The sequence below is a fragment of the Lepidochelys olivacea genome (genome assembly GCF_965140295.1).
Source record: "Lepidochelys olivacea isolate rLepOli2 genome assembly, chromosome: 6".
Lineage (NCBI taxonomy): Eukaryota > Metazoa > Chordata > Testudines > Cheloniidae > Lepidochelys > Lepidochelys olivacea.
Window position 1 is genome coordinate 57,909,747 of NC_140416.1, and position 15,200 is coordinate 57,924,946.

General features: G+C 37.5%; 1 protein-coding gene across 5 annotated transcripts in view; it reads left to right on the top strand.

The window, feature by feature from the left end:
• Positions 1 to 15,200, top strand: part of FUT8 (fucosyltransferase 8) — a 291,572-nt gene that overhangs the window by 224,998 nt on the left and 51,374 nt on the right. For all 5 annotated transcript variants that reach the window (XM_084631225.1, XM_084631223.1, XM_084631227.1 and 2 more), the window contains one exon: positions 6,818 to 7,055. In XM_084631225.1, the coding sequence (XP_084487351.1) occupies positions 6,818 to 7,055 (238 nt within the window). The remainder of the gene's footprint in view (positions 1 to 6,817; positions 7,056 to 15,200) is intronic.

Genomic DNA, 15,200 nt, shown 5'->3' on the forward strand with positions numbered 1-15,200 from the left:
AGTTCTTAGTGCTGTGGTGATTCAGACAATACAATGAAATGTTTGTTTTAAAACAATTGTTTTTGATTGGAATGTTAAAATTGTGAAACATTTCTATCAGTCTTACCTTTTTATAAAATACTATTATAAAATTTAATAGGCCAAATTTAGGTTGACAGTGTCTCTTTAATGTTTCTCATGTATAACCATCCACATGGAATGATGAGCTGTCTTCATTCTTTCATAGTTCCTCAGGCAGAAACAGTTAGAAAGCATGAGCGTAAACACGCCTCTTTACAAAACACAGACACAATGACCATGCTGTTTGTTTGCCATTTTTGAAAGTTGATAAGAAAATTTTCCATGCCTGATCTACTTTATTCCTTCTGGTATTAAAGCCTCAACAGAGTCAGCAAATTACCAGGAGAGAAGTCCTCAGGAGATTTCTGCCTTATCCACAATATCATTCAGAAATTCAATCAGGGATTTTATGTATATACTTCCTTTAAATGGACTGTCAAGACTACATGTAATTCACTATGGATTTCTTTGTTCTGTTTCACTACTATAGATTTCAATAATCATATAATAGTGTCTGGAAATCTTTATATTTAGTGAATTCAAATTTTTGTGACTATACATGTAACCTGGCATTTTCTTATTCTCTTAATATCTTTTACCATATCCCTTTTTTTAGTATTTTACAATGCATGTTTAATGTGCTCCTCAACCATTGTTGAATTAATTTCATAATATTGGATTAGTGAATAGACACCTTCTCCAAAAACACCTTAAAAGAAATTTAGGCATGGGAATGGGGCTCAGCATGTTGAAAAGACAGTCTTTTAGGCAAAATAAAAAGGCTACCTAAAAATAAAACAAATGAGCAAAAGAGAAAATAGCAGCTGGAAAGCATGTTTTTAAATGATGTTTTTGAGGGAGACTGGAATTAGATGACATAAGTTTCTATACTTATATTTTTACAAGGGAAAATGTAGTGAACATATGAAAATTGAATAAGCTTAGAGAATGTCTACTACAATATTAAATCAAGTGTTGGTTCTGCTCCATCAATTCTTTTGTAGTTCACTATCTAAATGTCTAATCTATAAGGGTAAAAACCTCCTTTAAGATGAACCCAGCTGATACCTACATGGGAAGTCTCCAACGGTAAGTCAGGACTAGTTTACCATTAGGGGATTGTAGACCGAGGGAAATAGTTTGCAGCCCCTCTGCATTCATGAGGTGATTGTGCTCAAGGTGAAATCCCTTCCTAGAGGAGGGTAGGTGACTGCCAGCGCACTCAGCTATACTACACTGGAGCAAGATCAGGCTCCCTATTCTACTGCACCACATACATACTCAGGTGGTCCGCAAGACTGAGTCTGCTGGCTGGAGGAGTAGTAGCTCTGAGCTCCTTTTCCTCCCTAACCTTCCTTCCAAGGAGCAAAGAGAAGCCTGTGTGGGAAGGAGGGCTCACCAGGAGGAGCTGAAAGTTTTCAGATAGAGGAGGGGTGAGGTGGAAGGGAGCTCTTGGGCTGACAATTTATTCACCAGAGTGGAATGGGAAGAATGCAGCAGGAACAGGTCAGCAATACATTTAGAAGACCGGGTCCTGCATTAAAGGGGAAAGTGACCATCATTAACTGGGGGATGGGGGAAGAGCTGGCCTGTATTGACTGTGGGTAAGTGGGTGGCGTGCGGGGCATTAGCATTAATTTTGTGTGGGAAGCAAGGACCTGGCACAGATTGTATAGTGTGCATGACATGTATTGTAGGGGGTGGGGGGAGGGCTGTGTGAATTAAATTAGGGGCAGCCTGGGTTGAGAACTCCCCTCCTTCTGGCACTCTGTGAGAAGCGTGGGTAAGGACTACCTCCTTCAAGCTTCCTAGCAGCCTGGTCGAGGACCTGGTCCTAAATGTGGAGCACTTGTGTTTTGTTGTACATCAAGCCATAAGCAAGAAATTATGTTTTAGAAGTATAAAAGCTATTTATAAGACTGTTTTCTCACTGTGTGAATCAAATAAGCCAGTTTTGCCATCTGTAACAGGCCACCGTCTCACTCCACACCAATTAAACTGTTACAGATGGCAAAGCTAGCTTATTTGATTCACACAATGAAAAAACATCTTTAAAAACATGTTTTATAATTAAAAGCAGTGTAATTTGTTGCCTATGGTATAATGTGCTACAGAGCACCGATGTTCTACGTTCTGATAACTTGTCACGTTTTGCTGGCTTGTGTCACACACATTAGACGGTTGAGAGGTTTGCCAGTGGCACTTTTGACAACTTCCCCCACTGACCCCACTGACTTTTTGAGTGCACTGGACAAGACCCAAAAGAAGAGGAGTTCCTGGTGAATTGTACTGTGTTACTCATGTCCCTTCCAGATGGACTTTCCACAGCTGGGGACCAATAAACATGGATCTTCTGACAGTGACTTGAACCCTATATCTGTATATTTCTGACTGATTCTAATCAACTATGTCTCAAACACTATTTGGACTTTATTTGGTCCAACTTGACTTGAGGTCGGATATAGAGCTGCCACCCACTGTAGTGTTGTGCTACTAACCTGATCTCACACCATAAACTAAATACTTTGGGGCTGTTCTTTATATTGCCAAAACAGAATGTAGTGGTTTGTAACATTATTGTGAAATATGTCCTGCTGGCTTCTACATAGAGTACACTTACCCTGTGCATTAGGGAGTTCAGTCATTCACCAGCAGCAAGGAAAGGGAATAAAATGAGAGTAAAAATATTTGTGATGTATTATGGAAGATTCAGTAACATTGGGAATTTTGTTTTATGTTTAGAATAGCCTGACTAGACAAATGGGTTATAAAATGCTACCTATTCCTATGAAAACATGGGCATTTGTCAGGAGAGTAACATAAGTAATACTCTGATGCCTGGTAAAGTTTTAATTTATCTCCAAACTCATTTCAGTTGTTACATGAGCTTTTGCAGACAAGGGCTAGCACTTTTTAACACTTTGCAGAGTTTACTCATTTCTTTTTTATGCTTTAATTGTATTACAAAACTGGATTTTCAAGGGGGAAGGGAAATTTTTCTGTATTTTGAAATTTTCATTCCCCTTCTCTCCCCCCCCCACCCCCCCCCCAAAAAAAAGAAAAGAAAAGTAAGTAGATCTGTCTCTAACTCCAGCTACATTCTGCAAGCCATCTATTAACCAGGAACGGGTAAGAACGGTGTAAGTTAAAGAACCAGAGGAATACATGGTTCCCATCTATCCTAAATACACTGAATTAATTAATATAGTAAACCTTAAAAGAAAGAGAAGGAAATGGTGGGGGGCAGGGTGAAAGTGTAACTCTCAGAAAATAAACAAAAAGAAGACGACTGTAAGTAGGAAAAAGAAAAGGGAACCAACTAAAATTAAAGGAGCAAGAAAGAACCAATCTGTTCGGTAATCTGTAACTAATTACATTAATAACTTCTGTTACTCTATTTAATAGCAGCTGGCAGACAACCTACCTGCTTTGTTGGTTGGCTATTTTTACATAATTCAAGTTAATAATTTGTTACATGAGCTTGCTGGAGCTGAGAATGCCATATGATTGATGTTTTTCAGCATACCTCAGAGAAAAAGTAAATATAAACTAAAACTCATTAACAACAGCATTTGTTATAGCGTTATACATCTGTAATTTGTGTGACGTATTCTGTTGATACAATTACTCAAGCAGTTTATAAACAGCTGCAAACCCCATAATAAGTGGAAACTTTTCATCCTTTTTTAGCAAAGTCGCTTATTGTATTCTTTATTATTTTTAGGTTGTTGAAGCTTGAGCTATGTAGTCAGTCCCCTTTTTGTTAAAGGGAAAACCACACTGTCTTGAGTAATGTTATTTTGATGATATAAATTGTATACATTGTGCCAAATATTCGGCCCAAGCTTAGGTGTACATATTTGTCATTGACTTCAATGAGAGTGTACCTACTTATTTTTCCAAGGGCTGAATCTGATCCAAAGAGCATAACGTCAGTTAAAACAGAAAAATTAATGTGTAAGAAAAAATTATCTGTGTGTTTGTGTATATGTAAATATATGTTTTTATATATTTCTATTTGTGATGTGAGAAGAGAAAATGAACGTGTTTAAGTATAAAACTTTATGGATGGATAAATTTAGAAACAGGGATGAAAAGAAGGTTGATCAAACAATAGAGAAGTAGCAATCTACAGTACATTCTGATTGCAATTTTACTAATTTATTTGAACATATCAATGGTTACACCCTTGCCTTTGAAATCTACAATGTAAACTGTTTGCAAGCTGTAAGTTGACTTAAAGCTTACCCCCTTGATACTGTAATGATACATGCCTATGTACTTAAATTCTAAGGAGATAACTGCCTTCAAATTCTGGATTTCATTTTCAGAAACAGAAGGAAGAAAAATTATTTTTACTTGGTAAACTAAGGAGCAGCAAATACTGGGAGTGATTCTGGAGTGACTCAGTTGGAATAAATGGAGTTACAATGGTGTAAAATCTGTGTAAGAAAGAAGAGAATCAGGCCCACTATTTTACTGGTGCATGAACAGAGCCCTCAACCCACCAGTAAAGTGATACAGTCGTGCACATATATATGTTTACTACTGTTTGTTCAATCACAGTTTGGGAATTAGTAACTATATATCTAACATACTGGTTGTAAAAGTTATTAAACAAATTAAGTTAATCATATCCTTTTTAACTACACTGCATTTCTTTGAGGTCTAACAGAGAGCTAGTATAAAATGCTCTTTTGAAAACATAAACATTAATATACTTAAAGGACAACTTAAAACTATTGGTTCTGAATAAGCTCTGTGAGAATTCTTATGAGCAGAAAGAAATACACACTCTTAAGGCATTCATCCCAATTTTAAGAGTGCTTTAAAAAAAGATTTTGGAAGAAATCAGCATAAAATCAACAACTAATATGTTATGTGAAGGATAGTAAATTGACAAAAATATACAAAAACAATTATAAATAGAAATTTTTAAATGTATGTAAATCCATTAAATTTACAATAAAAATAGAATGTGGTAGCATTCTTAATGTAAAGATTTTAGGGCAGAAAGAGATATTTCCCTTTCGTCTACTGTGCTAAAAAGAGAGATTTGTACAAATTAATGCCTCCTGAAATTATGAATCAAGTCATTAGGCAGCCACAAAATGTGAGTTAAAATGTGCTTTTAATATCTAAGAATTTATAATCCTTGGTATGTACAGCCTTATCTAAGGGTCACCACAGAGCTTCTCTCCCAAAGTCTTTAAATGCTTCATTAACTCTTTGGCATGCTCCTCTTCCTTCACGGAACCATTAGGCAGAGAAAACAATGAAGTAGGTGAAGAGCAAGCAAAAGATAAGCCATTTTGGCACCCAGGGACAGGCTCAATCTCCCTGCAATGCTTCAGATGGTCAGGACATAGCAGGTATGGAGTCTCAGCCTGTGCCCAACTGCTGGAACAACTGTCAAACTTGAGTTGTCTGGACAAAGCAACCTCATAAGGATAAGTTATCTATACCAGGTCCCTTAAATGGTTAGCTTCAAACAATCTGCCCTTCCTAAAATTATTTTGGGCCAAACTGCCAAAATTTCAAAAGGTCAAATTTGAATGGATTGTTTTGGGAAAAATTAGCGGGAAAGCCAAATAAAATACATTGAAATACTCTTAAGAAATAGAAGTCTGAGGACTGCAGTTGTAGAGACATATAATTCTGAATAGTTCTCAGGAGGGAGGGTGATATTTAGCTTCCTCTCAGCAAAGGGCTTATCTATTTCCAAGTGTGGATAGGGAAAAATCCATTACAGACTGTTGGATAGGAAGGAGGGAAAGATATGGTTGTATTGATGCACAGAGTTACTGCCCTCTTGCAGTTAAACAACCCAAAATAACTTCTCATACTAAATATTTCATATAAAAATTATATTTATGGAAAAAAGATGTCTGGGAATATGTAAGTAACAATGGATACAGCAAAGAACAAAACTCTGACAGAAAAAGATCTTATCCGGATTTTATAAACCCAAAAAGTATTTAATATTCTATAATTTTAAACATGCTTGCATTCCTTATTTAATGGCAGTTAAATTCAGTAGTTGTATCAGAAATTATTACATACTATAAATGGCCTTTAATGTAGATGATGTAGGATATAATGTCTTAAAAGTACAGAAAATTGTTTTAAAATTATTTTATCAAGCTTTCAGTGCATAATGTTTTTGTGCAGAGCTGGACTATTTCAATAACTAGATTTTATGTTTATCAAGAATACAGTCCAGATGAAAATGTTGACTTTTACCACTTTGTTTAACCATGTAGTGTGTTCTATACTTGGTTTGTAGTAAACTAGTTTGGAAAATAGTCTATTAATAAAGTGTTTGACTCTCTAGGCAGACTGAATTTTTCTTTTTAAATAATTCATTCATGTTCATTGAAATAGTGCTAACAAAGCTGGAGAAGAGCCAGAGGAAATCAAGAAAGAGCATTCCTACACAGAACTATTTTGGATGTGAACTTTGAGACTGAATGTTATCATATTCTGACACCCTTAGAAATGAAAACATAATTTAATATCTTAAAGGTGTATTATTTTACATTGGAGTAGTGAAGTATATGTAATCGCTGTTCATGTTAACTGCTGAGAATGCACAAACAATTTTCATTCAGCTGGTGCTTGTCTTCATTTTAATGTGGGATGTACTATACTGGCATGACGTGTGTGTGATTTATGACACTTGTCACTTATTAACTTAGAGAAATATGCCTTTGTGTATATCTTGTCTTCAACTGTACTTCTTCATCCTTGCTTACAGAACCCCAAGGATTGCAGCAAAGCCAAGAAACTTGTGTGTAATATCAACAAAGGCTGTGGCTATGGCTGTCAACTTCATCATGTTGTCTACTGCTTCATGATTGCATATGGAACACAACGAACACTCATTCTGGAGTCTCAGAATTGGCGCTATGCTACTGGTGGCTGGGAGACTGTCTTTAGACCTGTAAGTGAGACGTGCACAGACAGATCAGGCACTACCACTGGACACTGGTCAGGTAAGACTCAATGAACAATTCTCAGATAATTTTCCTTTCGCCTTTTGTTGTGTCTACATTACAGGACTATATCATAACCTGTTTCTTGACTGTTAAGTATTGAGTAATAACTAACTATGATTGCAATTTTATGGATCATCATTTTCCCCTTCATTTATGTATTGTAATAGATACTAGTATCCTCTCTTAGGGGATCCTGTTACATCAGCATGGAGTTTTTATGCAAAACCAGTTCCAAATCCAGACCAAAATCCTTGAACAGTATATCAAGTTACATTGGGTGGCAGATTAGGATCTCATTTTTGTGAGGGAATAGCGATGACAGTAAAGAGAGGCAAGTGCTAAAGTATATAATCATACTGAAGGAAGTATGAAATATACTGAAGGAATATCATATTGAAGGAATCCTACTGAAGGAATATCATACTGAAGGAAATATGAAATATAAATACAAAAAAAGGCATATAATACATATTCAAAACAATAATAAAACATAAATTCTTACTATGAATCAAATAGACTAGTAAAACAGTAATTGGTGCCCATGTAGCAAGATAATGTGTGTATTTTTATTATTTAGGGCAGGAAATTAATCCATTATTTTATTGAACCAAATGCTTACAGAAGGAACATGGGGATTTTTTCCATTGGGCAGTAATAGATAGTCTCACACGTATATACAGAAAATGGAGAGGGTGGAATCACTTTTTCTAGTGAAACCTCACTGTCAACACCTGGCTTAGCTATGAATATAACTGTACAGGAAAACTCCAAAATCAAATTAGCTTGCATTTTGAACATTTCCCAAAATATTTGTATAAATGTACAATCCCATTACATTAGTATGAAGGAGCCTACTGCGGATGATTGGAAGTATGTCAGCCTTTTCCTCAAACTCTAGGCTGAATATTGGCAGGAATTTTAATATCCAATTCCCTGTTGTTTGCATATCTTTTATATTAATGATTGTTTCCAAAAGTATTTAATATGTTTTAGATAATCTTTCTCTATTGTTAGATATATTAAATACTGTTTCTTCAGAGTCAGTTATCTGATCATTTAAACACTGTTGTCTTGTAAATGCATGAGAGTTTGGAAATATTGGAATAAATGCATGAGAAAGACAGTTTGGAATCTGGCCCTCTGTGTCTTTAATGGATCAAAGGAACATAGGTGATGATTCTGATATAATCAACTAGATTAATCTAGTGACATCCAAGAAGTCTCACTTTCTATACAAAGATATGTGATTTCCAGAGGAAACAGTGGATTCTTACAAAAGGGAGACAAAGAGAATGGAGGGTATTAAATAGTTTTGGAAATTATTGTCCATATAATCATTGTGTGGTCAGTAAATAGGTTAATTATTGAGTGCGTAAAGAGTGGATAAACCTACACTATGGAAGAAGGGAAATATATTCAGATACTATATCTGGGATTTGTAGTTGCTCCGTAGAGATCTAATGTTTTGGGGGGCAATTTCTCTGCCAGTCAGCTGATGGGACCCACTAGAGCGTTAAATTTGGAAGGCCAAACTACCTTTGAATTTGTTACCTGTCCAAATATATTTTAATATATGATTCTGGAGTTTTGTTGAATAGAATTGGAAAAGATACTAGAAGCACTTAAAGGTAGCTAATATGTGTTCATATTAATAGTGTTTAACTGAGAAAATGACAGGTTTAAGATATTCCAGTTAGGCAAATGTTTATTAAAATGAATAGCAAAAGGGGCATCCTTTAATTTAAATAGCTCCAAATAATTGTTGTAGTTGCTTCGGTACTTTAGGAGGTTTCAGAGTAGCAGCCGTGTTAGTCTGTGTCCGCAAAAAGAAAAGGAGGACTTGTGGTACCTTAGAGACTAACACATTTGAGCATAAGCTTTCGTGAGCTACAAATTTGTTACAGACAAATTGGTTAGTCTCTAAGGTGCCACAAGTACTCCTTTTCTTTTTACTTTAGGAGGGAATACCATAAAGATAAACACAAAAAGTAAGGTGTCATCTGCATATAATGCTATTCATAGATCAGAACACCTAACTTTTATTCAGGTAATATGGTTGCTGGACCAGAGATTCCATAGTAAGAATAAACAGTAAGGGAGATAAACAGTCCTGCATTGTACCACATCTCAGGCCAAAGCTTTAGGTTCATTAGCATTAATAAAGAACTTGGCTGTTGATACATGGTATGTTAGTCATATCCAAGTAAAATGTTTTGGTCCAGTTACCATTTGCTCAAGGGCAGAAAAGAAGGATTGATATTTTTATCATCTATTTTAGAGTAGCTCTAGAGACCCACAAAAGGATTTTGGCCCCACCATCACGGTCACTGTTGTTGAATTCCATTCACATAAATCATTATCCTTTTGAAAAGATATTACATTAGCTGGGGTGATAAATATAATTATTTTGACTACATTTCAGGCTTATCTGGATATGTTGATGGATCAGGGACCTCTCTCTGAGCTAATATCCATTTTGCTTCTAAAAATACTAGTTAACAACAGAATTCAGAACAGAAGTATTGAAATAAATGTATTTTATTGTTGTTGCCAAGATTCCAGATTTTCTCAAGGTGATGTCTTTGTCAAGAAGTTCAGTAATTTCGCCGGTATAGGACTTGATTGACGTCTTTCTGTCTGTGAAACAGCAGGTACTTGCAATGCCTCAAATGAAGGCTTCAGATCCAGTTAGGACCTTTACAAGATTTTCTCATGCACAGCCAACCCATTTTTCTTGCATAAACTTTTGGGTGAACTACATAATACCAACGCTCATAGAGGCAGCTCACTGGTGAGAAGTTTGTGTACCCCACTATTCCCTATATTCTCACTATATATTAGTATATAAATTTATGAACTGCATCACAAAGCCAGTGTTCTGACAGAAGCAGCTCACAGTATCTTTTCCCATATTCATAGGAAAAGTCTTTGGATCCTGCATTTGCAGGTATTCATTTCCTGTTTATTCATTCTCTCTCTCTCTGTCTCTTCTGTCAGGCTCCTGACCCACAAATCTTGGTGGGGAAGTGGTCTGAAAGCAGGCAAGTATGGCTAGTTCTGTTTGCCAGTACTTGTCTCCTCTGGCACTGGGCCACTAGTTTTTTCCAGACAAACAGATTTTCTGTTATGAGAACACTATTTACAGGCATGAATAAACTGTCTGTTCTACAAGTGTTCCAGGTCACTGCCCCCATACACACTGATTATGTGCTTATTAGTTTTTCTTAGATTTTTTTCTAAATTGATTCTATTATAGGCAGAGTTCCTAAGTCACAAGACTTTCTTAGTAGTCTGTGATAACATGGTATGCAGGGTCTTCAGAACCCAAAGCAGTGGTAACTTTACTGTTTTTCTCCAGGCGGTGTCAGGAATAAATTAATGGGGGCACAGCGCATCCATCTGATAAATAGTTGGCACAAGCAAAAGTGGTTTTACCTAAAACTACTTTTTCAAAAGGGATCAGCAGCCAGGTTTCTGAGGGGCTCCGCCTTCCATCTGACTGCTGGGGAACTTAGCTGTCAAATCCTTGCCCAAAGAAAGCTTCTTTGGACTGCTCCAAAGCAAATTCTTTCGCCTAATTTTTATAGCTAACCTCAAACAAAGCACATAACCTATAGTGACTCCTCGCAGGTCACTATAGTAATCCCTAGTGGGTCACCAATTCTTTTAATTTCAGCAAAACAAGTTGTTATTTTGTATTAGTATTAAGACATTTCTTGTCATAACAACAATATATTATGGGCACTTAAAACCAAAGTTGCTATTTACTTACCTTTCCCCCTACTTATAATTTGTTAACTTTTGGTTCCATTATCCCATTGTGATTAGCAGACTGCAAGCATGTAGCTGCGCGGCCTTAACTCTCAAGGCGTAAGATTTTCCTAGCTATGTGATGTTTGGTTTTCAGCTGCCAGTAGCTGAACATACAAAATTGCTGAGTGCAGTACTGTCAAATTCTGGGGTACATGCAAGAATGTCAATTCTAGGGTAACACATCCATCTCCACAACATCAATACAAACTTCACTGTGAGAGGTATGAAGTGAGTGTTCAGTGACTATTTGACTTACTGTAGACTCTTTTTTGAGAGATCTGCTATTTTTCCACAGATGAAACAGTATTGCCTGTTGAATTTTGACTAGTAACATTTGAAAATCTTGCAGGTAATTGCCCTGGTTGGTAATTAAGTTGGTTAGGCAGGCTCTGATCTGGAGAATTTGCCTGTGCAGAAGTTCAGCACAAGGCCTACGTCAATCCAGGCATAAATAGGATTTAAGTGGTGCATAGGCCTTGTGCACATGTATTCTGTACAGGAATAAATTTGACGTGGATGTCATTGCTCCTATTGTTCCTTCCATGGAAAAGGTTTTCAAAATGTTTTTCTCCCTCCAAGCTACCTATCATTTTGGTGACTTTGAATGAGGTTTAAATGTATCTTTTTATTTTGCCAGAGCGAGAGACAAAGAAAAGAAAGGAAAAATTAAAAACAAAACAAAAAAACCTGCACTGTAAAAAAGAGCAGAGCTGCTGCACCTACTTTTGCAAAAAAAAAAAAAAAAATCACAAATTTGTAGATTAGGAAATTAGTCTGTCTCCCCTGTGGACAACATAGAAAAGTTTTTAATCTGTGTTCCCCGTATTTTAAATGCCTGAGCAATAACATCAGCTTGATAATCAGCAATCTGTGAAAACTCAGGCAAGGAGGGGTGAAACATGGCAATTGCCATATTGGAGAAGGTCCATGGTAAGCCAAGTCCAGTATTCTGTCACCAGCAGTGACCAGTACTGGTTGCTTGAGAGGAAGATTTAAGAAAACACGTACTAGGCAGTCATGAGATTTTAAAAAAAAAATGTTTGCTATTATAACTCTGGATATTATTTAAACCCATATAAATGTCTAATCCTTTTTGAATCCTACTAAGCCCTTGTCTTCTGTGATATCCTATGGCAATGAGTTCCACAGGCTTAATTGTGCATTGTGTGAAAACATTCCCTTTTATGAGTTTTGAACTGTTCACCTTTTTAATCCATTGAGTGTCCCATGGTTCTTGTGTCATGAAACAGGGTGTTTTACCTTCTCAATATCATTCACTGTTTTGTGGGTTTTTTTTTTATCATATCTCCTCTTATTTATGTACCATGTAGGGTAAAGAGTCCAAGTCTTTCCAAGGTAGGAAGGGAGGAAAGGGAATAGAAGAGGAGGGAAGGTGGAAAGTGAGGGAGGCAGAAGCCAGATACTGAGTTGGTGGCCCCTATGGGATTGTTAATATATCCAAGTTCTTTTCCAAGTGCTTGTCCATAACTGTTACCCATCCACACACAAATCTGACCTGAAAATGTTACCCCTTTTGCATTAGTTAGTTGGTTTCTCTAGAAAGCAGACTGCAAGATCCACTGGCAGCTTTAGCCACCTTGGGAGACAACTCAGCAAACATCCAGGGAACTGCTTCAACTCGGGGAGACAAACAAAAAAAACCAAGTTTCTGCTGCATCAGTGCCACAAAGATGATGGCTTATTGATTTTAATTTGTAGTTTTGGCTCAAAAGGTACTGTTTTGAGTTGTGTGTTTGGGAGTCCAATCTCCCTGCTTTCTACACTTAGCTAGCCATTGCCTAACCTCTCACTCTCCTTTCTTTTCTCTGAATTTTGACTGAAATTCATTCAGTCCACATAGGAATTGATCAAATGCCGGTGAAGTCCATAAAAAAATTCTCTTTGACTTCACTGAGCTTTGGATCAGGCCTCTGTGCAGTTGGGGAAGTGAAATCTGTGCCCACTTGGATTGAGTCTGTTGTGCCAATCCTGCCATAGCTGCTAACAAATATTTACATGGTATGTTATAGTCACATAATCTATGTAAATGTAAGTATCATAAGAGTTTTCAGGACCAGGACTTTGGAAGATAATTTCCACAGGAATTGGTGGGTTGATTGCTTTACCTTAAATCTTTTTCAAGATGTAGAAAAACCTCTGTTTTTGTAGCACTCAGAAATGTGTTAGTGTAATACAGCTACATAAGAAGATTCCTTCCCTTAAAAGCTTGCAATCTAAACAGACAACATTGAGTTAATAGACCCGTAAAGTGGGTGAAGAAAAGGATGAAGCACTAGACTATATTTAAAAAAAAACCCTCTTTTTGTTTGCATTTTTTTAGTATTTGAAATCTTGGAGTAATAATATGATTTATACATAAACTGGGTATGGGTTTGTACTTTTTCTTTCTAATTCTTAAGCATAGGCTTAGTGATTGGATTTTTTGAATAAATTATGCCATTTATAATATTTTTATTTTAGCCTAGGAAATATGTATGTGCTGCATATTTGACCAGTTGTGTTCAATAAGAAAAAGGACATTCAGTTAACAGAAAAAACTCCAAATGTTTTAGGAATCCTTGTCTTTTCAATTCTCTAATGACATACCCTGTTCCAGCTAAAACATTTACAAAAACCGGATAGGAAGCATTTGGATAAGAGGATTGCTTCTAAAAGCTCCAGTTTAAAGCTACCAGTGTTGAAATGACATATGTTTAAAAGATATTTAGATTTACAAAGAGAATGTCTTCCTTAGAACAAATGACATCTTGTGCACAGTTACTCTGAAATATGTAAACAATTCCCAAAAACATGTTTAGGTCATGATCGCTCGCAGGTACCTTTTTGAATATTCAGATATTATACGCAGTACCTATTAGTTAAAGCAGGTACTGGATATACTTATCTACCAGCTCCTCTTTCCATTAACTAATAGGAGATTATTTAGCTTTTAAGGAGTTTTCTAAATATATCATGGATAGATACAAAAGAATGATCACAGCTGGAAATGTGTTTATGCTCACTATGTACATAGAATGTGCATATACAGTACAAAATTATGTAGAGCTACATTATAACTATTTTATTACATAGTACATGCAGGGTTAGTACCATGGCCTATTACTAATGTTTCCCAATAGTCAGCACTCACGTCATGCTAGAACACTCAAAAATACCATCCCATCTCTTTTTATAGGAACCAAAACAAAACTGGACTTCTGCCAGTCCCACCCCAGGTGGCCCCTTTCCTTCCCCAGCTGTAGAGAGTCCACCAAACTGGCCAGTGCCAAGCTCAGGTGGGAGGTGCTCAGCAGTGGGTCAGCCTGTAGGGAGCCGGGATGCTTCTGCCAGGACCAGGCAGGGGAGCACAGGGGCTGGAGCCTCTGGGAAAAATGGGGTAAAGGAGATGCCCAAACAATGCCGCCACACCTTGGAGAGCAGGCACAAGGCACAGGTGGTGGGAGGCAGGGATGGGATGGGCTCTGCAAGGTGTCACCCCAAGCTCTCTTTCGCCTCTCCCAACTCCCTCACTATCTTCCTCCCTGCTCCCCTCTGCCCCTTCTAGGGCTCTCCCAGTGCCCTGATTCCAGCACTTATTTTTTTTAGGATTCCACCATTGCCAGTAGTTCCTGTTATTAGGTGGTGCTGGACAAATGTATTAGTTCAATTGTGTGATGGGGTTGCTTGTGATGGAAGGGGGCAGGGCTCAGCAGCCTTGGGGCTCACTCCCATTTTATGTCTTCTGTTCCTAAAATCTCATGCTTCAGGTTTTCAGCCAGTCACCTGCAGGGAACAAAAAAGAGACTCCGCCACCCCAGTATTCTGCGGGTTTTTTCATCTCCTTCCTCTGAAGTTTCAGAGGTGGCCACAGCTGGAGATGGGACATTGGACAGGGAGGGCCAGGGCTCTGAGCTGGTCCCAAGCATTCTCTCTCTCTCAGATATTGCGGATGGCTGTTTCTTGTTCACATGCTCAGGGTCTAACTGATAGCCATACTTGGGGTTGGGAAGGGATTTTCACCAGGTCAGGTTAGCAGTGACTTTGCCGGGGGCTTGCCTTCTTCTGCAATGTGTGGATGGGGGTCCCTTGCCAGGATAATCTGTCTATATCTCACGTAATCATTTCCCTGCCATTGCACAGGCGTTGGACACTGGTACACCTTGGTCCCTCCTATTTTCTGCCTGTAGCACATACTGAGTCCCTTGTGGGCTGTAATATCAATATGTATCTTGCCATTTATCCAGGGCTGCTCTCATCAGCTTGAGTTTGTTTCATCAAACTACCAGTTTGAATTTCAAGGTTATGGGCATGCAACACATCCATCCATGA